This window comes from Capsella rubella, unplaced genomic scaffold (assembly GCF_000375325.1).
Source record: "Capsella rubella cultivar Monte Gargano unplaced genomic scaffold, Caprub1_0 scaffold_7, whole genome shotgun sequence".
NCBI lineage: Eukaryota > Viridiplantae > Streptophyta > Magnoliopsida > Brassicales > Brassicaceae > Capsella > Capsella rubella.
This window is the reverse complement of record NW_006238917.1, coordinates 15,365,027-15,392,034: the sequence shown is the minus strand read 5'-3', so window position 1 is coordinate 15,392,034 and position 27,008 is coordinate 15,365,027. Positions and strand designations below refer to the sequence as shown.

The 27,008-nt window shown below is 35.6% G+C and overlaps 6 protein-coding genes and 1 long non-coding RNA gene across 13 annotated transcripts; 2 read left to right on the top strand and 5 right to left on the bottom strand.

The window, feature by feature from the left end:
• Positions 1-1,682: 1,682 nt before the first annotated feature.
• Positions 1,683-9,732, top strand: LOC17878745. Of its 5 annotated transcripts, XM_023778056.1 has the most exons (13): positions 1,683-1,735; positions 1,834-2,081; positions 2,166-2,199; positions 2,400-2,472; positions 2,564-2,724; positions 2,822-2,867; positions 2,959-3,015; positions 3,276-3,403; positions 3,527-3,556; positions 3,654-3,732; positions 3,937-4,225; positions 6,592-6,683; positions 7,102-9,732. In XM_023778056.1, the coding sequence occupies exon 13, from the start codon at positions 7,115-7,117 to the stop codon at positions 9,452-9,454; it is 2,340 nt and encodes a 779-aa protein (XP_023633824.1). In that variant the 5' UTR covers positions 1,683-1,735; positions 1,834-2,081; positions 2,166-2,199; positions 2,400-2,472; positions 2,564-2,724; positions 2,822-2,867; positions 2,959-3,015; positions 3,276-3,403; positions 3,527-3,556; positions 3,654-3,732; positions 3,937-4,225; positions 6,592-6,683; positions 7,102-7,114; the 3' UTR covers positions 9,455-9,732. The 5 variants fall into 5 exon arrangements, with proteins under 5 accessions (XP_023633824.1, XP_023633827.1, XP_023633828.1 ...); XM_023778059.1 differs by having other exon boundaries at positions 2,822-2,862; positions 3,527-3,732; XM_023778060.1 differs by having other exon boundaries at positions 3,527-3,732; positions 3,937-4,135.
• An 805-nt stretch (positions 9,733-10,537) lies between these two features.
• LOC111829667 lies at positions 10,538-11,965 on the bottom strand. 2 transcript variants are annotated; one of them, XR_002833037.1, is made up of 5 exons: positions 11,872-11,965; positions 11,702-11,776; positions 11,486-11,590; positions 10,864-10,951; positions 10,538-10,779 (listed from the first exon to the last, which is right to left on the bottom strand). It is a non-coding gene; the product is annotated as an uncharacterized LOC111829667 (long non-coding RNA). The 2 variants fall into 2 exon arrangements; XR_002833038.1 differs by having other exon boundaries at positions 11,486-11,587.
• Positions 11,966-12,740: 775 nt separating this feature from the next.
• Positions 12,741-14,724, top strand: LOC17880648. The gene is made up of 3 exons (XM_023778567.1): positions 12,741-12,937; positions 13,005-13,536; positions 13,633-14,724. The coding sequence occupies exons 1-3, from the start codon at positions 12,741-12,743 to the stop codon at positions 14,722-14,724; spliced, it is 1,821 nt and encodes a 606-aa protein (XP_023634335.1).
• A 255-nt stretch (positions 14,725-14,979) lies between these two features.
• Positions 14,980-16,101, bottom strand: LOC17880177. The gene has a single exon (XM_006284996.1). It carries the CDS (start codon positions 16,099-16,101, stop codon positions 14,980-14,982), a length of 1,122 nt encoding a protein of 373 aa, XP_006285058.1.
• A 1,036-nt stretch (positions 16,102-17,137) lies between these two features.
• LOC17877705 lies at positions 17,138-18,362 on the bottom strand. The gene has a single exon (XM_006286000.2). The coding sequence runs from the start codon at positions 18,236-18,238 to the stop codon at positions 17,138-17,140; it is 1,101 nt and encodes a 366-aa protein (XP_006286062.1). The 5' UTR covers positions 18,239-18,362.
• A 1,423-nt stretch (positions 18,363-19,785) lies between these two features.
• On the bottom strand, positions 19,786-20,954 carry LOC17878181 (F-box protein At5g49610). The gene has a single exon (XM_006284913.2). The coding sequence runs from the start codon at positions 20,911-20,913 to the stop codon at positions 19,786-19,788; it is 1,128 nt and encodes a 375-aa protein (XP_006284975.1). The 5' UTR covers positions 20,914-20,954.
• A 3,510-nt stretch (positions 20,955-24,464) lies between these two features.
• Positions 24,465-26,845, bottom strand: LOC17879381 (probable serine/threonine-protein kinase DDB_G0268876). Of its 2 annotated transcripts, none has more exons than XM_006283161.2 (2): positions 24,898-26,845; positions 24,465-24,797 (listed from the first exon to the last, which is right to left on the bottom strand). In XM_006283161.2, exons 1-2 carry the CDS (start codon positions 26,843-26,845, stop codon positions 24,601-24,603), a joined length of 2,145 nt encoding a protein of 714 aa, XP_006283223.1. In that variant the 3' UTR covers positions 24,465-24,600. The 2 variants fall into 2 exon arrangements, with proteins under 2 accessions (XP_006283223.1, XP_023635508.1); XM_023779740.1 differs by having other exon boundaries at positions 24,465-24,791.
• Positions 26,846-27,008: the final 163 nt, after the last annotated feature.

Below are 27,008 nucleotides of genomic sequence, written 5' to 3'. Positions count from 1 at the left end.
ATTACAAGACAAAAGAGTCTAAGAGTCTTAAAGACTTTGGTACCCACGGCTTGTTGGATAGGAATGAAAAATGGCTTAAAGAGTCTTAAGACAAAGACTGAAAAATCATAAGACAAAAGAGTCTAAAGACTTTGTAAGACAAAAGAGTCTAAAGACTTTGATAAAACAAGAGTCTAAAGACTTTGGTACCCACGGCTTGTTGGATGGGAATGACATAGGCTTAAAGAGTCTTAAGACAAAGACTGAAAAAATTATAAGACAAAAGAGTCTAAAGACTTTGATAAGACAAGAGTCTAAAGACTTTGGTACCCACGGCTTGTTGGATGGGAATCACATAGGCTTAAAGAGTCTTAAGACAAAGACTGAAAAAATTATAAGACAAAAGAGTCTAAAGGCTTGTAAGACAAAAGAGTCTAAAGACTTTGATAAGACAAGAGTCTAAAGACTTTGGTACCCACGGCTTGTTGAATGGGAATGACATAGGCTTAAAGAGTCTTAAGACAAAGACTGAAAAAATTATAAGACAAAAGAGTCTAAAGACTTTGATAAGACAAGAGTCTAAAGACATTGGTACCCACGGCTTGTTGGATGGGAATCACATAGGCTTAAAGAGTCTTAAGACAAAGACTGAAAAAATTACAAGACAAAAGAGTCTAAAGGCTTTGGTACCCACGGCTTGTTGGATGGGAATGATATATGGCTTAAAGAGTATAAGACAAAGACCAAAAACTCATAAGACAAAAGAGTCTAAAGACTTTGATAAGACAAACGAGTCTAAAGACTTTGGTACCCACGGCTTGTTGGATGGGAATGATATATGGCTTAAAGAGTATAAGACAAAGACCAAAAACTCATAAGACAAAAGAGTCTAAAGACTTTGATAAGACAAACGAGTCTAAAGACTTTGGTACCCACGGCTTGTTGGATGGGAATGACATTATGGCTTAAAGAGTCTTAAGACAAAGACTGAAAAATCATAAGACAAAACAGTCTAAAGACTTTGGTAGCCACGGCTTGTTGGATGGGATGGATATATGGTTTAAAGAGTCTTAAGACAAAGATTGAAAACTCATAAGACAAAAGAGTGTAAAGACTTTGATAAGACAAAGACTTGGGATGGGAATGAAAATACGACCAAAATCATCAAAGAACAAGGTAAGTATAGGGCATTCACGTAAAATGAAGACTAACAAATTCTGATTTCCCCAGGTATGTTCTTCTGAAGGTGTTCAGATTTTCAAGTGTAGCAGACTTCCTTGACAGGTATATGCTTTTCAAACCTTTTGTTTTTGTTTTTATGTCTTTGTGATTTATAAACTTGTTTGTAATTGGTTAATATAATAATGAAAATGACAAGTAAGGGACACATAAATGCTTCATAATATGTTGATAGTCTCATCGATTTATCAGCTATTTCTTTATGGGATTTTTCTTCTTATTAGGCAAATACGGTGGCTGCTTTTGCGAGAATGGCTGTGGAGGATTCCAGGATGCTTTAGTCTCCTGAGTTTTTTCTTCTCCAAGCGTCAGAAGTTAAGTCACCAGCTTCCATTTCTTAACACATTGATGTGTTTGCATCTGGTTACAAATCTTTCTCTTTTTGTTTATTGGTAGACACGAAAGTTGTAGAATTTTGTCAATCCTTGGGACTGATTCTTTTTACTTTGGCTTTTATTTACTTCAGTTGATTTGGCTGAAACATCATTTGACGAGGATTTGGCCTTATGTTGATGAGGTATGTTAGGCTGTTCTCAATTTGCTTTTTCGTTTTGTGTCAAACTCATTGAGAAAATATTATTTCTAATGGAGGATTTTTTATTCATCGGACTCTAGGCAGCCTCTCTCTGAGCTTCTAAGAGCATCTGTGGAGCCTGTTTTCGAGCAATATAGACCTGCCATTGTATATAGTTACTGCTAACGGATCATTGATAGAAAATGTTTATTTTTACTTTGGATATTGGAAATGGGTATCAGCAGGAATGAATTTGATGATACAAATCATGAGGCAGAGAAGGAAGAGTATATTAATCACATTGAAGAAATTGTTAAATGGATGGGTTAGGAACACTTCTAGCCTTAAGGTATTGTCACTTCTAGCCTTAAGCTCATTGATATTATTATTGTGGTTTTGAATTCATCTGACATTTACCATTGACTTTTTTAAGAACTCTATGATTTGGCAGTGGAGTTGATCATCAGGTTAGATCAATTTAAACTTTCTGATATATAGATTCCTGTTTCTTTTTCCATTTGATTTAACTCTACTAGTGCAACTTGCTCCATACGTGAAACTTATCCAACTAAATAATTGTTCTGATGTTGAGTTTTCTACAGATTGTATTCATCATTTAGTGTTCTTTCAATGGTAATTAATGTGATTTACTGTAAAAAAATCTCAGGATGATCAAAAGATGAAGAATATCCAAAACGCTGAAGATTACTATGACGAAGCTGATGAAGATTCTCGTGAGGGTGAATTGACTACTGTCGCTGTATTGTAGCATATATATTTACAATGAATACATTTGGAACTAATTGGATAGAAATTGTAATGGTTTTGAAGGTGAAGGAGGGGAAAAGAAGAGAGATTTTACTACATTGGAGTTCAAGCCATATCATGGAAACAGTCCTTTGTGTTGATGGAAGGATTTTGTTGGAGATGTTTTATCCTCTCTATAAACAAGCTTATGATTTTCTTGTCATCATTGCTGAACCCGTTTGCAGGTGCTCATCCTAAAAAAAAAAATCGATTTCGTTTCCAAATATATCGGTGTAGAACTTATGATCTTGGATTGATTTCATTTACTTGTTACTATTTCAGGCCAGATTCAATGCTGAGTATAATCTAACCCCACACTCGTTGTATGGTGCTGTTTCTTTCTCTTCTCTTTTGTATTTGGATCTTGGTTTCGTTTTCCCATTGCTTTTGCTTAATTTAAAAAAAAAAAACTATCTCAGGTGTTGAAAAGGCTTCTTAATGATGATGATATGAACCAAGCTAGATTTGCTTCTAAGGTATGTTGAACTTCTCCATTTCGGTATGTTGAACTTCTCCATTTCGTGCATTATGCTTGCCTTTCGCGGTTTCTATATCTTAACTTTGAGTGAAATACATCCCATGATCCATGATCAGTTGTTCTCAAACGGTTTTTTTCGTCTTTTCTCACTTATACTTCTTAATTCATTGAATGTGGAGTTCATGTTTATTATAACATTGTGTGTTCTCCTCAATATGTCGATTCGAGCCAAATTAGATTAACTTCTTTTTTTGCTAGCCATGGTGGTGATGGATTTACGATTGGCAAAACAAGCGGTGAAATTGAACCAGGACCTGGGGAGCTGTTGAGTGAAACAGAACTAGGAGCAGCAGCAGATGAGAAAGAAACTCATAGACCCTTCCTAGGTAAATTTTCTGTAATCCGGCTGAGAAATAATGTCTAAAAATTAATTATGTAAATGAGTTTGGTAATGTTCTCTGATTGTTACTTAGCTCATGTTGTCTTGTTCTTTTGCTCTTGGTGTATAGGTGGAGGAATACGACTTCAGGAACGACAATGTGTGGAAAAAAAATTTACAATTCAGGCCAATTATTGCTTACAAGATTATATGCACTGTGGGTTTGTGATTGTTAAAAACTTGATGGTGTCTATCAGGTTAATATTGATCTTGACATGGAACTGAATCAACCAAAGCCATACGAGGAAAAAAGTTTGAGCTAAATGTTTGGGAACGGTATAACTCTCTACGTCCACTAAGTTTTTCTTAGTAATTCGTTTATACAACGATTGCTAAATTGATATTGAACTTCTCTTAGATATTTAGATTTGTACATTCATACAGTGTTCTGATCTAGCTTCATTGTGAACTCCTAATATATAAGTATCTTTGTACTATCTTGTGAAAGATTGTGACTAATCTAGAATCTTGATTCTGCAGGACGAGCAAGATCTGGGATTATAGTGTTGCCTTGTGGTGCTTGTAAATCTCTAGTTGGTGTTTCCGCAGCAGCTCGTATAAAATGTTGTGGTTCTCCCTAACTGTTACTTTTGATCTTCAGTGGGTTCTGCAATCTCCCCCAGGAAAAGAGCTCATAAAGGTTGAACTCTGATTCTTTGAGAAAGTCTTTGACTCCGAGGTATGTATATTTTCCTCTTTAAGTCCGGTTATGATGTATCGACCCTTACAGATGATGCGGTCGGGGACAGATTTCAGTTCGGGAGACTAGGTATTCTCAGTTTCAAGATCACAAAAATTGCTTGCGTTTCAAAATGAGCTCATTGTGTGTTTTAATTTTATTTTTATTTTCTCTGTTTCAATGCTTGTGTCTCATAAGGTCTCTTATTATTTTATATAATGGATGCATCTTAGAGTCTCTTGTAGATGCTTATTTTGACATGGGTGCATTTTCTGTAGATTATGATTGTAGTTTCCTTGAATCTTGTAAGTACTTGATTTGCATTATGTTCTATCCTTGGTGATTGTTTTGTTGTTTCTATGTATAATAAATTCTTTCATGCTATAAAATAGATGCATCTCCTGTAGAGATGTATTCTGAACGTATATGATATCTCTGCATATTATGGTAATAGTTTCATTGAATCTCAGAATGTATTTGTTTTGCGTTATGCTCTTAAACCCTTGGTGATTGTTTTAAGCATGCGAAACAACATTTTGGAATTCTCCATTATCAACTAATGATTACTGTGTTAGATTCTATAAATTGTACCCTTTTGCTTGAGTCTTTACTATACACTAACTGAAGATATCATAAGTCTCTTGTTTTATGAAATGGATGCATCATGCATGTATGTACGTATTTATTTTGAATGTAGTTGCAGATTATGGTAGTGTTTTATTTGAATCATGAATAGATTTGTTTCATGTTATGCTCTGAAGTTTTTGGTGATCAATTTTGAACATGTGAAGTGACATTCTCAACTGTTGTATCATGATTAGTTGATTACTGTGTTAGACTTTACCAAATTGTATTCGTTGGCTTGAATTTTTACAAGTACAATGATTGAAATATCTCTGTTATCACACTAGTGCATAGCTATCATGTCGTCTTTTGTCTTACATAGTCGTTGAAACTTTGAACTCTATTGAATCATTGGTATATTTTTATTTAGTTAGAATATGCAATAGAGATTTCTTGACTCTTTACCATGTCTTTTGTTTTGAACACAGTTTTTTATGATTGATGTCAAAATTTAGCTGTAAACTTTCAATATATACCTATTTCATTTTATGTTGGTCCTTTGTTTGAAATGGACAATTTGAATTTCATTGTTAGTTTTGTTGAGAAAACAATATTTTCTGTGTTAGATTGTAAAATATGTAATGGTCATGAACACAGTTCTTGCATTTTGGTTTGGTAGTCCGATAATTTTGGATGATAGCATCCTAACTTTTGCATCTTGTGTGTTAGAATAGTTAGTGTCGTAACCTGACTAAGTGTATATCTATTCTTGTATGTCTATCTATTAATTCTTTCATGTCTATCTCCCAGTTAAGGTTATATTAATGTCTATGATTGGTTATGAGTCTGCATGAGCCTCAGCTACCATAATCTTTCATTCTTTTGTTTAGTGTTTGGTATTTTAAATGATTAAACGTATAACTTGAACCCTATTAAACTAAATTAAATTAGATATTCAAACTTGAACCCTATTAAACTAGATTAAGTCAGATATTCCAAGAAACTTGAACATAGCTAATATTTCGTTTTGGAATATATCAGGTTCCATTAGAAGATGGGACCTAAAACATAATGAGTTCTATACTGTAGATTAAATGTAAAATTCATAATATAGCCTAAATTATATAGTAATTTTTAAAAATAACTAGTCTTGGAAATATACATTGAAGGTTCCAAAGTAATGATGGTCTTGTATCAACCTTTCACAATGCCGGTTGGTAATGGTAATGACTAATGAGTAAAGTTCCTTCTCCCCAATGTATGTACAGCCCAAACTTGAGAAAGAACGATTATTTCAAACTTACAAACATCAAGAGAAACTACATACAAACATCTAAGAGAAACTACAGCGAAAACCGTAACCATAAAAGATTGTGTAGTCCATCGAACCCATCGACTTCATCTCTAGTAACAGAAAAATCATAAATATATACCAAACACTGTTCCGATGGCAATATGTGGTCGGTCACTTCAACGCACATAGGGCTGTTGAAGAAAGAACACCATAATCGTCAATTATAATTTTGAAGAATTGGATTAATACTGCATATTTAAATGCTTTTTGTTATTAACATAATCGTATTTCTTTTGAAAAATATGTTTTGTCTAGGACACTATATTCGTGATATATTATAGAGATAAATCGGATCGATAGAACTGTTTCTTAAGAGGGTTTTGTACTGTGATTCATCAATTATAAAGTTTGGGCGTTATCTGTTAAAACAAGTAAAATGATAAAAACGTTTGGGCATCATATGATATTTATCAGAAATAGAGGGACTTTTCAGTCATTTTAGGAATATTGATATTTGTCGTTTACAAATTACAACTGAATCGTCGTCGTTGCCGAACGGATTAAAAGAAACAACTTTTTTTTTTCCTTTTTTGCGCAGTCAAGTGTTTTTCTTCTCCGACGAGTTCACCGGAGCCAGCGGCGGAAGACGTTCTACTTCGGGTTAAAAACTACACAAAGACTCTTCCGCAAGTGAGCCATTTTCATCTTTATCTTCTTAATTCCTTGGATTCGACCCATTTTGAAGAATTTAGGGTTTATCCTTTTTACTGGGCTTCTCTTCTCGAAAGCTTTAATCTTTATCAATTTGATCTTTAGGGTTTCTCGTTAGCTAATAATCACGAACATGGCTTTGCTCAGTTCGATTCAAATCCATAAGTTTTTCTTTTTCTCTTTGAGATTTTCCCGCCTTTAACTAAATCCGTTGTTTTCTTTATCCGCTCAGCTCCAAAGTTGTAAGATAAAGGTTTATCTTTGCTCCTTTAGTATTGTCTTCCATGTCGTGCTAGACTGTTATCGTTTTAGTGTTTCTCGTTTAGGATCAAGAACATGGCTTTGGTTGTTCCAATTCGAAATGATTAATATTTGTGTTTCTTTGCCTTTTCACAAGGTCTCTGGTGCTCATGGATACAAGAAAGGTTACAGTCTTCTGTTATTGGAATGGTTGCATCAAAGATGGTTATGATGGTCCATTCTACGAAGGCTCAAGTCCCAGAGTAATCAGAGTTGATAGCAAAACTGGACTATCCCAGTTTTTGGAAGATCTGCATCTGCTTACTGGTTTTGAAAAGGGGAAGTTTCAGATTGATCTAGTTGGTAGGTATCCTTCCATTGTTCAACAACAGATGGTCAAGTATGTGCGTCTGCCCATTGTGGATGATTGTAGTTTGGAGATAATGCTTGAGGTTCCAAGCTACCATCCTTCTATTAACAATGTAGAATTGTATTTAGAGGTCAAACCGGTTTCTGATCAGGCGACTAAAAAGCGTTCTCGGCGAGAGAATCCTAATGTTGATGGGAGTGACAGAGATAACACATTAAGAATTCCACAGGAGCATAATAGCAACGGGTGGATTGAAGATGATGAGAATATGGATGATGGAGACTGTGGATTTGGTGGTGATAATGTGGCTGCACAGAAGGATTCGAGGATGAAAAAGCCAGGTCCAATGAAAGGGCTCTGCAATAGTGTCTCAAAGAAGGTTATTTTCTCTAGTTCTTGGCTCGATGAACGTGAGTTGCATGTTGGGATGATTTTTAGAGATAAAGTTGAACTGGAGAAAGCAGTGGAGTTGTACTCTAATAGAAGACAACGTGAGTACATCGCGTATGAAGACAGTATATTCACGTGCAAGAAAAGGAAAGTCTGCGGGTGGGTTCTCAAGGCAGCTGAAACAAAGAGCCATGGCTTTGAGATAATAGAATATACAGATCCACATACCTGTATGCCAGTAGATGTGGGCTCAGATTTTCTTGCAGGTGAAATTGAAGGTCTAATAAAAGCTCAGCCATCGCTCTCAATTGCAGAGCTGAATAAGTGGGTTAAAGAAGAATTTGGCTACGAAGTTTTAGCTGATATAATGCAGAATGCTAAAAAGAAAGCGATCACTGCGATCTTGGGAGATTTGGACAAGGGTTTTAGCTTACTGCCCAAGTTCATGGCAGCTCTCTGCTCATCCAATAAGATGCTTTTAGATTGGCAATATGATAGTTTCTCTGATCCCAAAGATGCTTCCTTTCGTTCTGTGTTTTTTGCGTTTCAGCAGTCAGTTAAAGGGTTTCCTCACTGCAGACCTCTCATTTTAGTGGACACGGTGGACATGAGTGGTGAATACCCTGGGAAATTGTTGGTTGCAGCAGGATTAGATGCCGAGAACAGCCTTTTCCCACTTGCGTTTGCGATTACTACCCAGGAAACTTTGTCAGCTGATACTTGGCGTTGGTTCTTTGCGTGTATCAGAAAGAAAGTAACGCAAAGGGAAGGCCTTTGTCTAATAACAAGTCTGAATCCTGACATTGTGGCAGTTGTTAAGGAACCTGAGTGTCAGTGGGTGCAACACCGGTTCTGTCTTAGGCATCTGTGCTTCAAATTTTATGATGTTTTCAATAACAATCTCATGACAGAGTTTGTATACAAGGCTGGATCCACGAAGTACCTATCTAGTTTTGATGACTACCTGAAGAAAATCGAAGATATGAATCCAAAGGCTCGGAAATGGTTAGACCAAATACCTCTGCACCAATGGGCTCTGGCTCACGATAGTGACAGGCTGAGATTCGGGATCATGACTACAAACTCAATCTTTACAACTTATAGTTTTGTAAACAAAGCCCGTGATCTTCCAATCACTGCTTGCATCTGGCTAATCTTTGATCACCTGGCAGAGCTTTTCAAATCGCGAAATGGTCTTCTCGAGGAGTCACTAAAGAACAGAGGAGAGGTCTATGCTAAACATGTCATGACAAAGCTTGAAGAGTACAAGTCAGCCTCTAGAACGCACGACATATTGCCTTTAGACCAGATTGCAGAGAGGTTTCAGGTCACAAAAGTGCTGCAAACTGCAAACAAGAAATTTTTTGTTCACTGCAGCAATCGAGTTTGCACGTGTCAGACATGGCAAGTTTACAAGTATCCGTGTTCGCACGTGCTAGCTGTTTGCAGGAGGCTGGACTTTAACCATTTGCAGTACGTAAGTGACTTCTACAAGACAGAGAGTTTTCTTGGAGTTTATGCAGCTGATTTTAATCCACTTCCAGCAGTCTCCAACTGGCCGGAAGCCTCGGATGTTCCAACATTGTTTCCTCCTGGAAGTGGTCAGATATCAGTTGTCCTGCCAGGAGCAATAGAGTCAACCCCCAAGAAGTCAGCTACGCCAAGTGATGGGAACACAGGAGGGAGTGGAGGAATTGAAACGAGACGATCAGGGAGACCCAAGAAGCCGAACAGTAGATATGTCAAGTAAGGCCTTGAATGGTAGATATTATATGATATGGCATTGAGAAGATGGTGTTATGTTTGTTTGGTTACTGATTTTAGGTAAAACTTAGAAGCGATTTGGTGGATGAACGGAGCAGTTAGAAACGATTTTTTGTTGTTTGTAACAAGTATGCTAATCCGGTTAATGTAGATTTGTTGTTCATGTACTTTTTGTATTTTGTTCCTTTTGAGTAGTTGTGTGTGTTTTTGTATGAATTGAAGACAAAATTTGATTGTTAAAAATCGTTGGTCTTTTTTATGTCATATTTTATAAAAATAAGAAAAATGGAAAAAAAGAGAGCCGACATATACCAATTCCAGCCACTGAGGCACATATACCAATTCCAGCCACTGAGGCACATGTTAAATTGGTGACATAACATCTAATTTAACTATACTTAAACGATAGATTTGGATTAATATCCCGGTATAAAAAAGATAAAAATAAAACTTAAAAAAGAGATTAATATTCCGGTTTAGACCGGTTCGCTAATTACAATTAAAATCATAAGTTTATTTATTTTAGTACTGTCTGCTCGAAACAATGGATTTAATATATTCTCCGACAAAATCAACGGTGGAATAATTTTAACCCTAACTAACCAAGTGATACATATTTTAACCCTACTAGTATAATTTTTCTGATACATTCATTTTGTAAGAAGTTTAGGGTTCCTCATTCGTTTGGAATCTTACGAAAATTGTTTTGGCTTTACTCCCTTTGAGATTTTCCGCATAGCTTTGTTCCAAGTTATCCTTTTGCTGGATTTGTCGTTTATAAAAAGTTTTCTCCTTCAGAGTTTCTCGTGTAGAATTTATTAACATGGCTTTGGGTATTTCAATTCAAAACCCTTGACTGATTTTTTTTTTGTGTACAAGGTTTTTATGCATTCAAGAAAGGTTCATGTTCCTGTTATTGGAATGGGTGTATTAAAAATATGGTGTGATCAGAGTTGATGGCAAAATGATTGTCCTAATATATTATCCACGTCTCCTCTCGATAGTTGGACTTTCCTTTGCACCGTCAGTTAATGATAATTAATTTATGGGTTGTATTTGGGCTCTGGTATTTAAATTAAAGTTTGTGATAGGGATCTTATATTTAAATTAATGTTCGTTATGGATTGTGGTCCTTGCTTAACATCTTCTAATGTAAATTTGGAGGATCTCCATGGAGTTCAGATTGATCTGATTGGTACATACCCTCCATTGGTCATATATGCGTTTGCCATCCTTGTATCAACAATGTGGAGTGGTCATACCGGTTTCTGGTCCTGATTCCGGTAAGACTGTTCGCAATTTTCAGATCATCTATGATCATGATGCCACCACACCAATTAAGTCCAAGTTAAAAGAATTAAAAATCAGATAACGCGTACTTGGACTAAAACTTACTTGAAATCGATTTAACTGTTTTTGATAATGCTTTTCTTTCCAAAGTCTCCAACGCTTTGAAACAATTTCCACATCTTTTCTCCGGCGACTGAAACAAAGTAGAAAGAGCACTTTTTTATATAGCAAAATAAAAACAACTTAATCCTGATTCCACACAATATAATAATACCCCCTGATTAATTTAGTTTCTTCACAGTCTAATAAAAGAAATTGATAACTTTTGGGTCATGGGTAAAGAAAAGTTTGTTAATTTTGCTATCATCATGTCAAAAACAGTTTTTATCTAACATTACGTGAGTTCTCAATAACAACTTTTTTTCCTAAATCAATCTTTTCAAGAAAACATTATATATTGCAATGTGAAATTTTAAACTCTCAACATTAATATTAATCCACTAAACAAAACAAAAAAGCATGCCTCTGTTTTTTCAAGAACATGATGAACATTTTTCAAGAACATGATGAACATTTTCTTAAACCATAATAGCTAATTTTGAAGGGAAAAAAAAAGAAACTAATAATGATACAATATTCAGATGTATAAAAAAAACCAGACTAAAGCATACAAGATCACGAAGCTACCAAATTATATCATCATCAAAAGAATTAAAGTGAAACTTACTTGAGATCGTTTAAGTTTTGATGATGAACTTTTCCCCCAAGTCTCCGAATTTTAGAAACAGCTTCCACATTTATTTTCCGGCGTTTGGAACAAATCAGAGAGCTGCTGTAGTTTATATAAAAAGATAAACATTACTTAGTTTCTTCACAATCAAATTATATTTTAAAAAGAAAAATCAAATATGCAAGAGAGCGACTAGAAAATTGGTAAACTTACTTAGAAAACTCCAAAGTCTGCAACTTTTTCTTCTACTGCATATTCTTTCCTCCGTGTGAAAAAGTTTTACACAACCTAGTTATCAAAACAGAAACAATTTTGTATCAGATTCTGATTCATAACAAAAAAAAAAAATTGTGAAAAGGATATTTAGTAGATTAGGAACTTACTTGAAAGTTTTCTTCTTTGAATGAGCATTTGTGAAGCTTTAAAGAATAAAACGAAAAAAAAAAAAGAAAACAGAGACTTTTTGATTTGGAATGGTTTCGTAATTGTTGATTTGGGTTAACACACTTACCTCTAAAGATGTATATATAGAGGAACTCAGAAATATAGCCGTTTAAGGCTAAAGTTTACCGTTATACTCACAACGGCTAATTGTTTCAAAGTTACCGTTATATTCACAACGGCTAATTTTTACAGAGAGCAAAGATCTTTTCCTAATTATATTAATTATTTCTAAACCATTTCCTGATTATTATCGACGACATCGTTTTACTTGCGACTGTGTTTGGTAACATTAAACGACAGCGTTCCGTTTAAGTATTATTGTATTAGACGACGTCGTTCTATGTTTGTTCGACGACGTCGTTCTATGTTATTCGACGACGTCGTTCTATGTTATTCGACGACGTCGTTCTATGTTATTCGACGACGTCGTTCTATGTTATTCGACGACGTCGTTCTAAGTTAGCACGATACGGCGTCGAGAAATTTGCAGTCGCCGTCATCTCGCAGCAGTGATTAGATTTCGTCTCTCCGACGAAATCACGGAAGCCAGCGGCGGAAGATTAGCTTTTTTCGGTAAGATTATTTACTTAAAACACTGTTCCCACACGACATACGAATTAGGGGTTCTCTTTTAGAAAAGCTTTCTCTGCTACTATCTTCCATTCGTTTAGAATCACGACCATTGGTTCTCTTTGATCTTTGAGTTTTAGGGTTTCTCGTTTAGAATCACGGACAATGCTTCTCTGGGTATGTCAATTAAAACACTCGACTGATCTTTTTGCAATTTTTCAAGGTCTGTGTGGTGCTCATGGATACAAGAAAGATTCCGGTTTTCTGTTATTGGAATGGGTGTATTAAAGAGGTTCTGATGGTCCCTTCTACAAAGGGTCAAGTCCAAGGGTGGTCAGAGTTGATAGCAAAAGTAAATTTTCTCAATTTGCTGGATGATCTGCATCGAGTTACTGGATTCGAAAAGGGGAAGTTTCTGACTGATCTGATTGGTAGGTACCCTTCCATTGTTCAACAACCCATGGTCAAGTATATGCGTTTGCCTGTTTGTGGATGATTGTAGTTTGGAGACCATGCTAGAGGTTCCAAGCTACCATCCTTGTATCAACAATGTGGAGATCTATTTGGAGATCTTCTCTAGTTCATGGCTTGATGAACGCGAGTTGCATGTTGGGATGCTTTTTAGAGATGAAGATAAGTCGGAGAAAGCAGTGAAGTTGTACTCTTGTAGAAGGCAACGAATGTGCTCCACACGGCAACGTTGGTTTTCATGGGCTTCCTGCAAAGCAAGTAGTTGTGAATGGAGTCTCAGTGCAGATAAAACAAAGGAGAATGACTTTTTGATAACAGAATATAGAGGTCCTCATACTTGTGAGCCAGTAGATGTGGCCTCAGATTTTCTGGCAGGTGAAATTAAATGTCTAATCAAGGCTCAGCCCTCGTTGTCAATTGCAGAGCTAAGCAAGTTGGTAAAAGAAGAATTTGACTACACAGTCTCACATTCTAGTATGTGGGATGCCAAAAAGAAAGTGATTATTGCAATCTCGGGAGATTTGGACAATAGTTTTAGCATATTGCCCAAGTTCATGGCTGCCGTTTGCTCATCTAATAAGATGCTTTAAGATTGGAAATATGATCCTTTTCCTGATCCCAAAGATGCATCCTTTCGTTCTTTGTTTTTTGCGTTTCAGCAGTCAGTTGAAGGGTTTCCTCACTGCAGACCTCTCATTCTAGTGGATACGGTAGACTTGAACGGTAAATACCCTGGAAAATTACTGGTTGCAACAGGATTAGATGCCGAAAACGCCCTTTTCCCACTTGCGTTTGCGATTATTACCCAGGAAAGTTTGTCAGCTGATACTTGGCGTTGGTTCTTTGCGTGCATCAGAAAGAAAGTAACACAAAGGGAAGGCCTTTGTTTAATAACAAGTCTGAATCCTGACATTGTGGCAGTTGTTAAGGAACCCGAGTGTCAGTGGGTGACACACCGGTTCTGTCTTAGGCATCTGTGCATAAAGTTTTATGATGTTTTCAATAACAATCTCCTGACAGAGTTTTTTTGCAAGGCTGGATCCACAAGCTACATATCAAGTTTCAATTACTACTTGAAGAAAATCAAAGAGATGAATCCAGAGGCTCGGAAATGGTTGGACCAAATACCTCCACACCAATGGGCTCTGGCTCATGATGATGAAGGGCTGAGATTCGGAATCACGGATACAAACTTAATATTTACAACTTATGGTTTTGTAAACAATGTCCATGATCTTCCAATCACGACTTGCGTCTTGCTAATCTTTGAGCACTTGCTAGAGCTTTTCAAATCTCGACATGGTCTTCTCGGTGAATCACTAAGCAGAGAAGTCTACGCTAAACATGTCGTGAAGAAGCTTGAAGAGTACAAAGTAACCTCTAGAACATACGATGTATTGCCATTAGACCAGACCAGAGAGAGGTTTCAGGTTACAGAAGTGTTAAGAATTGGAAATAAGAAATCTTTTGTTCATTGCAGCGATCGGGTTTGTACATGTGGGATATGGCAACATTACAAGTATCCATGTCCACACATGATAGCGGTTTGCAGGAGGCTGAACATTGACCATATGCAGTATGTGAATGACTTCTACAATGCAAAAAGCTTTCTTGGAGTTTATGCATCTGATTTCAACCCGCTTCCTAAAGTCACCGATTGGCCAGAAGCTTCTGATGTTCCAAGACTGTTTCCTCCTGGAAGTCGTCCTATACATCAGTGCCCAGTTAATGACAACACAGCCACCGTGTAACGACTCAGCTTATATGTAAGTTTAGGGGAAACTTCGGATTTATAAGAAGCGGCTAAAAGAAGATTTTCTTTTTGTTAAATATGTTTACTGGTTTTTCAACGTAGGTTTTTTGGGAGGGTGTACAAAACCGTTTTGGTTCATATGTAACGTTTGAACTTTGAATGGAAGAAGTAGGTCTTTGTATTGTATTTTTGTATTGCTTATGGAAAATGTACTTTTACAAAACTACTAGATAACATATACTTTCTTGCTTGACTATTGCATCAGAACTTCGTTCAGATTAAGTTTTTCATAGTCAGAGTAAAAAGGGAAATAATTAAAAGAAGAATCGAAACCAAATGTAGAAGGAAGGCTAATCTTGTAACGCTCAGATTTCATCCTTTTAGTCTCCATATCGTAAAGACCAACCCAATCAAAACCACACATCATTGCAACATTGGTTCTTGGGAGTAACCACACAGGTCTAACTAACTTATCTTCTTCTACTATACTTTTCTCTTCTTTAACATTCACCCATGTCTTCCCAAAACTACTATGCAGCATCCAAAAACCCTTTAAGCTTTCTCCGCTTTTCGCTTTCCAAAGCATTATGCATAGCTTACCTTCGTATTTTGCTAAAATTAGAGGACTACCTTTCGCTAAATCGTCGTTAGGAAGTGGGAGGAGAGACCATGTTGACGTTTTCATACAAAACCGGAATACATTCTTGTTTGAAGTCGTTAGCCAATGCAAGAAACCGTTAGCAGATATCGGTACACTTGAAATCCTTAAGAATTCGCCTTTTGGTAGCTTCACATCATCTTCTAATCGTTTCCACGCAAACAAATCAGAATCGAAAACTTCGCATAAGAGTGTGTAGCAATTATCATTCTCTATCTTCATTTCCTGAGATAGTTTGACAATCTTATATCGCAAAGGATTTGCTCGAATAACCATTAAACCGGTTATAATAGTCCGAGAACATCCGGTTTCCGGATTTGGTATAGTTTGGAATTGTTTTGTGGTTGGTTTACAAACCATATACGGGTTTCTTCCATAGCGCTTAGAATCAACACAGAGCAAAATCCCATGACTTGGGTCACAAGCTTCGATCTTTACCTTCTCTAACGGTAAAAAATCGAGCGAGAGATTAGATCTACGATGAATGTTCTCAGAAGTGAGGACATAACTGGAATAGAAAGCTGAATGATATCCTTGGTATTGAAGAAAAACTCCAAAGACAGATTTGGTTCTACGAAGATTCAGGTTGATAAACGAAGATTCAGAGATTAGTTTATAGTAATCTTTGTTTAGAAATCTGAACTTTTCAATTGCTGACACCGGACAGTAGGACAAAATTTCTAAGATTATGTCTTTGTTCATTGCAGGATAACTCATTTTTGATGATAGAGAAGTTAGCAAGATGACCATATCTTGGAAATGGATGTACTTTATTTTGATGATACTTAATTAGGGTTTATATATGTTTTGTCAATTTTGAGCTTATGTACTTTATTTTTTATAGATCTGTTTAACAAATGTGATTTATAAATTCACTAATGGGTTATAAGGTCTCTTTTTAAAAACATATTTTAACAAAATTGTATATCGCATAGTTGTTACTATATACATAAATTCCTTTTTTCTTTCTTGATTTTACATGCAACTTTTCCTTATTGAGATAATATTTTAAGTAAGGTCTATCATATTTATTAAATAAGTACTTTAATTAAATAAGTATTTTAGATAATTAAATAAATACAATCTTTTTTTCAAAAACATCTTGATCTTTCCATTAATGAGAAATTGTGTTTACATGGTTACAATGTAAAGCAAAGCAATAATAATGAAAAAGGCACATAATTATGGAAATAAAGCCTTTGAGCCAATGAAATAAAAATATAATATTTATTTTGTAAAAATGACATCTCATTGCATTTCATCAACCATCATCATCATATATCTTACAATATCCAAAATATAATATTCTTCATCATTTATTTTTGTCAGAACACAAAAATTTATTATTTAAATTGAAAAATTAAACTTAAATTTATTTTTTTAGAACATAATAGTAAAAAAATCCTTATAGCAATAAAAACAAAATGAAGTATGATCTTTTATCTATTTTCATCTACATTACAGAGAAAACAAAAGAGAAATAAACCAGCTGATATAACAATTACAGCAAAAAGGTCTTATATAACATTCAATTTCTACGGGTTTTTTTTTTCCTAATTCGACCATGTTAAACCTTACTCTTTTTTTTTTTGAATAAGTACGAGATTATGAGCCGAAGCCTATACATCCCTCAGACTCGAGACCAGAGCATGTTATATGGTCCAATCTCAATCGCTACTCGAACCGGCGACCTCTAGACTTTTGCGAGAGATTTTTACTAATTGAGCTATTAGCACTTGCTAATCTTACTCTATTAATCTTTATCCAAACCAACTCTGTCGTAGTTTGAGTAGAAAGGGATAAGATGATAACTTGGTGAGTATCCGAACGGGAACAAAAGTTTCTCCTTATGCAAATATCGACAGATGTTGTTGTTCATATTGTAAAGACCAAGCCGATCACTAGCCGCTACTGATACGACGTCGCTACTTGGGAACCACAAGGGTTGTGCATATTCATCTTTCAACGCTGTAACTTTTGCATCTTTCACTTTAACCCAACACTTTCTGTAACTGTTCTCCAAAACCCATAACTCAGCTCCGTTTCTTGACTCCGAATGTAAAGTACTTACACCTAGTTTCCCTTCGTAGCTGACCAAGACGAGACTCTTATCACCTAATAGTTCGTCCGGAACAGAGAAGATAGACCAAGTTTCGGTTCGCATACAGAACCGGATCACGTTGTTCTTCCCTGTTAACCAATGCAAGCAAGAATATGCGGATACAGGTATAGCTTCTCTAGGGAAAAACTCAGCTAACTCGAAACCATTCAGTCGCTTCCACGTGAACGAATCAGAATCGAAAAGCTCACAGTTGTTATTATAGTAACCATCCTTGGTCATCCAATTCCTTGGTTCAGAAACCCTAATGATCTTATACCTAAAAGGGTTCGAAGAAATCACCATCAAACCGGTTGCGATCTTCCTATATCGAGTTTTCGGGTTTGGTATGATCCGGTACTGCTTTGTAGCCGGTTTACAAACAATGTACTCTGGTATTGTTTTCACACCTTTAAACCTATCACCGATACAGAGCAAAATCCCATGATTTGTATCACAAGCTTCGATCTTTGTGTTGTTCCGAGGAAGAAACTCAAGCGAGATTGATGTTTTGTCTTCTTGATCTTCTTGTTCATCTTCAATGCCGGGGATGAAACGGGTGCGATACCTAAACCATTTGTCTTCGTAATGAACAAAATAGCCGAAAACAGAGTTGGCTCTATGGAGATGATGATCGATAAAACTCAACTCGTAACTTCGTTTGTTGCATTCTTTGTTTAGTAAACGGAACCTTGCAATCTCCGTCGCTGGACAATGAGAGAGGATCTCTTGAATCACGTCTTGGTTCATCATCATCGTCGCAAGAGAACAAAAATATTTGAGAGAGGTTTATTTTGAGATCGATTTCAGAGAAAAAGGAAGCTTTCTCGTATCTTGTAAGGTGAAATATGGTTCTATATCCTCTATATATAGAGAGAGACTAGCTAGATTAACCCTATTCTGTGAAGGAAATAGTAATTTGCTAAGGATAAAGAGAGTCTTGGGCACAAAGGTTTCCTCTTGTTTGCGATTTCCAAAAAATAAAAATAAAATATAAACAAATAAAATCAAGCCACTATTATCCAACTTTTTTATTTATTTATCTCCTTTTTCTTTCTTTGGCGACAAGTCAATGGCAGTAGTAGATCATCCTCGGTGTTAATAAATTTCAGATATCAGTTTTTTTTTCTTCTATATTTTATTAAAAAAATACAGTGATAATTTCCTTTGTTTTTATATTGTTGGCAACTATAGAATATTATATTTTCCGAGATTATGGTATTTAATTTTAATTTTCTGTACTTTAGTAAATGAATAAATTTATACATATTTATCAATTAAATTATTATATTAAATTTTAAATTTTAAATCATTAAATATTTATTGGTATAGTAATTTAATTGAAATTAAAACTCGTTAAATATTTCTAGGTATTTTGAACATATTAAATTTAGATTTAATTTTTTTTTTTTTGGAAGTACATTCTACATAATGCTAATGAAATTCTTATAAATATAGTATTTCCCTAAATAAATAGAAAAGGAGTCTACATAAATAAGGAAGTTTTCAAAAAGAATTGCAAAATAATAGGGTTTGTACATTTTCTTTCAAATGTATAGATGAATAGATTATTGTTCAAAACTATTATTATTTAAAAATTACAAACATTATTTAGTTACCGAAAATAATTTAAAAAAACAAGAAAAAATAGAATAAATAAATTTAGATTTTTTACCAAAAGCTGATGCCTTTCTTTTTCATACCCAAAAAAAAAGAAAAACAATATTGGCTCTTGACTCAGAAAGCTATCTTTGTGGCACGTGACATAGCTTACAGTGTCACAAGAGAAGGGCGATTTACATCGTATCGGACGTTAGGAGATCCGACATGGCTTCATGGTAGGATAGAAGATGATTGACGGAGGGGAATGTGAAATTCTGGTATAGTCATGGTTTTTGCAGGTCTATGCTTTTTTGTTTTCAAGTGCTAATATATAACCAAGTGCTAATATATAACTAAGTGCTAATAGCTCAATTGGTAATATATAACCATTTGTTAATAGCTCAATTAGTAAAGATTTCTGGCAAAAGCTTAGACGTCGCCGTTTCAAATAGCATTGGGGACGGAACCATATAACATGTTTCGGGTTCGGATCTGAGGGATGTATGTGCTTTGGCCCAAAACCTATTTGATTATTAAAAAAAAAATGAATATATAACAGATGAGAGTTATAACATATCATATGAACAATAATTCAAATATATTTTATAAGTATTACAGATTTGATAGTATGATAACAAGGAACTGAAACAATAATATAATAATAACCACAAATGTTTATGTTTTTTTCATGCATATATTCTTTATTCTCCATCTCTGTTCAAACAAACTCTCTCGTAGTTTGAGTGGAATGGGACAAAATATTTCATCGCAGGACAATACATATGGTAGAAATCTTGCATCCTATACAAGTAACTATATATATCGTTGTTCATGTTGTAGAGACCGAGACTAGAACTGCTCGACCTTGATACACTGTCGTTACTTGGGAACCATATGGGTTGCGCCTTGAAGATATCATCACCGCCTAATGCTTTGACTTTCGCATCTTCCAAACGTACCCACGATGTTGCAAAACTCTTCTCCAGAACCCATATATCAGATCCTTCTCCCCATCTAGAATGGATCACACCTAGCTTCCCTTCGTAGCTGACCAACATGAGACAGCTATCGCCCACTAGCTCGTTCGGAACAGGGAAGATAGACCATGTTTCGGTTCTCATACAGAACCGCATAACATTGTTGTTCTCCGTTAACCAGTGCAAGCAACCGTAAGCCGATACCGGTTTAACATCTCCGGGAAAAAACTCGTCCGTTTCCATATTTGGTAGTCGCTTCCAAGCGTCCGAAACAGAATCGTAAACTTCGCAAGAAAGACTATCAACACCATTTTTACTCACTTTTGCATTTGTATCAGACACCCTAATGATCTTATACCGAAACGGGTTAGAAGAAACCACCATTAAACCGGTTGCGACAGTGAACCACCGGGTCTTCGGGTTTGGTATGATCCGGTACTGTTTTGTAGCCGGTTTACAAACGATGTAGTCTGGTATTCTTCTCCCACCTTTATACACATTATCATCGACACATAGCAAAATGCCATGATGTGTGTCACAAGCTTTGATCGCGACATTGTTGTGACGGGGAGGAAGAAATGCAAGACTGATCGGGATTTTTTCTTCACCATTGAAAGCAGAGACAAAACTGGAGCGACTACGAAACTTTTGGTCTCGGTAATGAAATATATAGCCGAAGAAAGAGTTGGTTCTATCAAGTTGACGTTTGATAAAACTCAACTCATAGCTTCGTCTGTTGTACTCTTTGTTCAGTTGACGAAGTTTTGCCATTTCCGACGCAGGACAATAAGACATGATCTCTAGCATCACGTCTTCAACCATCACCATTGTCGGAGAATTATCTTTCGCCATTGTAGAGTATTATTATGATTCGATCAGATAGGAAAAGTTTTTTTTTCCGAATCCGAAAAGTTTGATGATGAATCCTCTACGTAAAATGAAAGAGATACCCTAATTTGTGAAGCACAAGAAGTCTTAGGGCACAAGGTTTCTTTCTTTCCAGTTTGCGATGTCTATATTGGTGATTATCACTAAACGTTACGATGGTTTCCTTTTAACCGATGCATCTCTTCTAATTTTGACGTATCACTTTTATTTCCATTTTTGTTTTGTTGAAACGACGTCAAATCAATTATTTTAATTAAGACTTAGGTTAATAGTAAAGGTTTTAATGTGTTTCAGATCTTGGTTTTTTTTTGTTGTTGTTGTAGTAGCATATTTTGTTTTAACAATATGAAATGATATTTTGCTTAGTTTTTTTTTGTCTTTATAAAAGATATTGTATTTTCTTAGTCTTAATTTGGTTTTTATTTTTAATTTTAATTTACTGTATTCAAAATAAGTGAAATGAATATACAAACATGTATTAATTAAAAAATAATTATATTTTAATTAACATTAAAATGATATATATAGGTATCTGATCACATATATCAGTTTTTGATTTATCAATATAATAATTTAATAACAACTAAAAAGTATAGAAGATTTTTTTTTTGTCAACACAAAAAGTATATAATTGATTGGTTAAATTTGTATAGTCTCTTTATTTTTTAATGTGAATAGGAAGTTTTGAGGAAAAAAATCCAAAATATTTGGTTTTGCACATCTTCTTTAAAAATTGGCTAAGAGAAAATCAAAGAATAGTTTCCCTAATATTTACTTATTTAGAAAACCTTTTAAAAAGGAAAAAAAAAAAGAGTAAATGATTAATGAATGATTCTTCAAAACTATTCTAAAAACTACAAACATAAAAAAAAAAAGGGAAATTACAAACGATGGGTGTGGTTGACCATTTTATTCAATTGATCGATCTCATCTTTCGAAAATTAGCTCCCAAATTTTATTCCAACTTTAGCCCTATACACATCTATTAGAATAGGATATCATTTAACCAAAAGAGTGCAGAAGAAAAATCTTTAGGCTGGATTTCTTTTTGTCTAGGGAAAATAAAAAGGAAATAATTTGTGAGATGACTCAAACGGCGCATCCCTTAGAGTTTATATCAGCAGCCACAACCTTTGAGCATCCATTTAACTTTCAAAAGGTTTCCTTTATTCTTTTTTTCCCCATTGAAATCGATTCTTAGCAACCCATATAGCTCTCGCCAGTTCCGGTGGACTCCAAATTTCAGTAACCGTCACAGTGAATACAGCGGTGGTCTTGATAACCTAAGGTAGGAACACTCTTTTAAACAATCGGCTTGATTCGGATCTACTTATCTATGGATTATAAACCTCTAAGTTTTTTGATTCTGTTTTTTATTAGATGACGGATCTACAACTTCCAAATCGGATCATTGCATATGGTGAAGAAGCTCTCGGAGAGCGAGTCAATGTATATCACAAGATGAAAACCCTCTCTCTGGTTTTCGACGCCATGGATGATGAGGAGAGAGAGTGGATCCGGTCGACCTCGTTTGGTGTATGTCAATCTCTTACAGGCCCTTTCACCATATTACGGCCAATGTGCGTACCTCAGGTGCAGTCCGCCTCCGGTTCCGGTATGATGGCAGTTTTTTTAATTCACGCGCATGCCACAGGGGGACTTGAAGAATGTGTTGAAGTTAATGTTGACCATTTAGAGTCTGAAATAAAGAGGTTTGTTTCCGCTATTATACTAGCTGGTGTTGCGTAGGCAAAAATACCTTCCGTTACTGTTGTATTTGGGTGTGTTACCCAGTAACTCTGAATATGTTCGGTAATAAAGACATTGTATGTGTAATGTTTGGCTTATCGTATTCCAAAAACGTTACTTGTTCAAGATCACTTTTATTTTTGTTGAGGTGAATTTTTTATGAATTTTAAGTATATCACTAGTTATATTGTTTTTTTTTTTTGTGTGGTTATATAATATGTTGGTCCGGTTGTAAGTGGTTGGATCGACATTTAAGTTCCTAGGGTGTCGCTGGTAAATATAAATGTTAGTTATACATCTATCAAAACTTAATCTGTTTTTATTAAAGTTATCGGATAACTTCTTGCCGCTATTGCGTTCCTATTTGGATTTATTTAGACCCATTGGGTAATTTGTGTTGGGTTCCTTAATTACTGTTTAGGTTATAGTTTTTGGATGTTTTCTAATGCTATGGTAGTTGTAATACTGTTTGGGTTGACTCATTAGTGCTTAGGGTATAGTTTTTGTATGTTAACTAATGTATAATTAAGGTTGGGTTGCCAATATATTGGCTAGGGTATATATTTTGTAATTAAGCCCTTATTATAGTAGGTTTTGCTTTACAAACCAGTTGGGAAAGTATTTTATAATGCTTGATAAGCTTTGGGTTGGGTTGTTTTATGGTTTAGTATCAGTTTAGATAACAATTTAGTTATTCGGTAAACTGATTTGTATTCCCATTCTTATATAATATCGGATAATATCGTATTGGTTCTTCCTGGAGAATGTTTTGGTTTACCTTTACTTTAAGGGGGGAATTTACTAATGTAATAACTTAATCTGTTTTTATTAAAGTTATCGGATACCTTCTTGCCGCTATTGCGTTCCTATTTGGATTTATTTAGACCCATTGGGTAATTTGTGTTGGGTTCCTTAATTACTGTTTAGGTTATAGTTTTTGTATGTTTTCTAATGCTATGGTAGTTGTAATACTGTTTGGGTTGACTCATTAGTGCTTAGGGTATAGTTTTTGTATGTTAACTAATGTATAATTAAGGTTGGGTTGCCAATATATCGGTTAGGGTATATATTTTGTAATTAAGCCCTTATTATAATAGGTTTTGCTTTACAAACCAGTTGGGAAAGTATTTTATAATGCTTGATAAGCTTTGGGTTGGGTTGTTTAATGGTTTAGTATCGGTTTAAATAACTATTTAGTTATTCGGTAAACCGATTTGTATTCCCAATCTTATATAATATCGGATAATATCGTATTGGTTCTTCCTGGAGAATGTTTTGGTGAAGACTGTACTGTATCTTCGATAATCATTGCTGCTTCTCCAAAATCTTCCTCCTCCCCAGGTCGGCGCGTCAGAAGAGTTGCAGAGAAGCGTGTTGTTTGTTGCCTAGGGTGTAGGTTGCTCAAAAAGCTATTATTTGTATCTATCAAATCAAGGCAGGGATATCGATGTAACTATGCCACACTAGAGGAGAGAGATTTAATTTTTTTTTTATCACCTCTAAAAATTTAGTTTTTCATTCTACTGAGTACATATATTTAATAAGCCCAAAAAAAAAAGGATAACTGAATTTTGATCTCTCACCAAAAAGCTGATGTCTGTTTTAAACCAAAAAAGAAAACAAACTTTACAACATTAGACTGTGTTCTTAATTTCATAACCCAACTCCAAAAACATCAGCTACAAAGGAAAGAAAGAAGAAAAAATAAACCATACTCTTGAAGACAAAATCCCAAGAGAATCTTCTAACTTAACCACAAAAATGTATTCAAAAAGATCTCTACCTCATTGTTTTTTGTTTTTTTTTCATGTCTGAAACTTTGAACTCTGCTTTGAATACTGACCAAAAACTATCTTTTCTGCTTTTTCATGGATCTTCCTCTCCTCTAGTTTTGATGAAAAGCTAAGTAAGCTCAGAATCTGAAGCATGACCAGTTTGTTTTCTGCGTATTGCTGGACTTAAAGGACTCATTGGACTCAAAGGCAATCTATTATCTTTCCTTGCTTTTATGCTTCTTCCAAATGGATTCAATGGTGATGCTTTTGGCGATGATCTTGCTTTCACCGGTGAAGTTCCCATAGATCTCAACTTTTCTGAACCTGCATTGATGATATTAACATAAACATATTTGTCTTTTTATGATGATCTATTAACTTAAAGATCCTGTCAATATAGTGATTAAGGTTGAATAGGACTAACCTAAGCTTGGACTTTTTCTGAGCTTTACCATTTCACCACTTTTCTTTAAAGCTGAGACCTTTTTGATGGGAGCTTCTGAGTAGACTGATCTTGTATCTGAGTATTCAGATACTGTATCTTGACACAATGATTTTGTATCTCTTGTACTCATGGCATTGGGTGGATCTTCAACCACTGAAACGCTTTCAGATTCACTACTTCCTTCTGAGCTTTCTTTTGAGTTTGGATTCATCTTCTCTCTTTCCGAAACCCGGTATGAGAAGAGTTGGAAAGGGATTTGGTTCACGGATGCGGTGTGAGACCCTGCATCACTTGGAAACTTTCTCAAGAACCTTGCTTCTAAATCCCAACAATCAACTAGTGGAGTTTGCATTTGAGGATGACCATGATCTGGATTCACAACTAGGAACTTCTTGATGTAGCGTAGTATCCGGCAAATCGAAGAGAAGTTAGGACGCTGGCTCGGTTCTGAGTGCCAGCAACGTTTGATCAGACTAACGAGGTATTTTGGTGAAGGGAAAGGGAAAAGAGGTCTCTCTCCCATCCTAATGTTGATGGCCATTTGTTCACCTTGAAGATGACTATCTTCAAATGGAACTTTACCTGTTATGAGCTCAAAACACACCATTGCAAAACTATACACATCAGCTTTATGAGTCAACTTGGACTTCGGAGTTGTACCATTCAGGTCTTGTTCCATCTCTGCTAGAACTTCAGGTGCATACCAGATCACAGGATCAGGAGTGCCTGGTCTCGAGGAAGACCGAGAAGACTGAGCTTTGACAGAAGATAAACCGAATCCAGAAATTTTCGCATGGAAATAACCTTCAGTATGACTCCTCTCTTTCAAAAGAATGTTCAAGGGGTTTAAATCTCCATGGAAGATATCATTTCCATGGAGATACTCCATTCCTCTTGCAATTTGCAGCATGATATCAATCACGACTGGAACCGAGAACAGATATCTTCGTCTTGGTCCGCAGTTCTCTTTCATGTAGCTCTGCAGATCTTTGTGCATCAACTCCATAACCAAAAAACATTCTTTCCTTTCTTCATCATAGAATCCACAGAGGTACTGAAGTATGTTCGAATGACAAAGCGCTAAAAGAGATGAAATTTCAGAACTTAGCGGCTCAAGATCGCTGAAGAAGTGCCTCACTGTAAAACTATCACCTAGCCATTGTATCTCCTTGTATTGTCCATCTGCATCTAACCTTCTTTTCACTTGGTAATCCTTTGAACCTAGAAGTATAGAGCTCGGAAACAGCTTCCCGTTAAACTGCTCCAAACCGGTTAACTTCTTCAAAAGCAAATCAGCTAAACGCTTCTCGGTTTTACCAATATCATCGCTGTCCGATTTCCTCTTCTCTTGTAATGCCTCCACTAGATTCCATCTATCTTCTCTCCAAGAATGCTCAAACCGGCTGCAAATATCTCTAGACACCAGATACTGTTTCCCAAACCTCCATTGAAACAGCTTAGGATCATTCCACTCTCTATCATACTTTCTTGAAAACACAACTCTCCTCCTCTCCATCTCAGAAGGGTCAAGACCCGAAATCTCCCCAGCATCTTCGATGGCTTCAACAACAGCAGAGAAATAACAGAACAAGTTGTGTATATGAAACTCAACACAATCTTTGTTCTGATGAAGATTGATAACTTTACCCCACCAGTCACTACTGTCCATACACTGCTTAACATAAGACTCGCCTTCTTTAAAAACTCTGTAAAGCTCTCTTAAAGGTTGCTCAAGAGCTCTCCATTTAGTTTGCTTCTCCTCAAGCTTGAGATTCTGTCTGATCTCTTCTGCTAGGGTGTTGAAAGCTAAACTGAAGATTTCTAACAAGAGACAACACTGTCTTTGGTTGATCAAGATATCATCTCGTAATACCATAAGTGCATTAAGACTTCCAAGAACTTCACCGATTTGTCTGAATTGCTCCATCAGACAAACAAACAATGTTCTGTTATGGAAAACCCTCAAAATCTCTTTATATCTCAGTAAAACCAACAAAACTGTTTCCAAAAGGCTTTGAGATATACGAAAGCTGTAAAACAGAACCAATCATACAATGAGACATTGAGACCAAAGAACATTTCTAGACATT

What these genes read in the sequence shown, in the direction of transcription:
- LOC17878745 (XM_023778059.1), top strand. Translation starts at nt 7,115, where the DNA reads ATGGATACAAGAAAGGTTACAGTCTTCTGTTATTGGAATGGTTGCATC.
- LOC17880648 (XM_023778567.1), top strand. Translation starts at nt 12,741, where the DNA reads ATGGATACAAGAAAGATTCCGGTTTTCTGTTATTGGAATGGGTGTATT. An exon ending in CTGACTGATCTGATTGGTAG is followed by an intron (nt 12,938 to 13,004) that starts GTACCCTTCCAT and finishes GGATGATTGTAG; the next exon opens with TTTGGAGACCATGCTAGAGG. An exon ending in TGCCCAAGTTCATGGCTGCC is followed by an intron (nt 13,537 to 13,632) that starts GTTTGCTCATCT and finishes TTTGCGTTTCAG; the next exon opens with CAGTCAGTTGAAGGGTTTCC.
- LOC17880177 (XM_006284996.1), bottom strand. Translation starts at nt 16,101, where the DNA reads ATGAGTTATCCTGCAATGAACAAAGACATAATCTTAGAAATTTTGTCC.
- LOC17877705 (XM_006286000.2), bottom strand. Translation starts at nt 18,238, where the DNA reads ATGATGATGAACCAAGACGTGATTCAAGAGATCCTCTCTCATTGTCCA.
- LOC17878181 (XM_006284913.2), bottom strand. Translation starts at nt 20,913, where the DNA reads ATGGCGAAAGATAATTCTCCGACAATGGTGATGGTTGAAGACGTGATG.
- LOC17879381 (XM_006283161.2), bottom strand. Translation starts at nt 26,845, where the DNA reads ATGGAGCAATTCAGACAAATCGGTGAAGTTCTTGGAAGTCTTAATGCA. An exon ending in CAGAAAAAGTCCAAGCTTAG is followed by an intron (nt 24,798 to 24,897) that starts GTTAGTCCTATT and finishes TCATCAATGCAG; the next exon opens with GTTCAGAAAAGTTGAGATCT.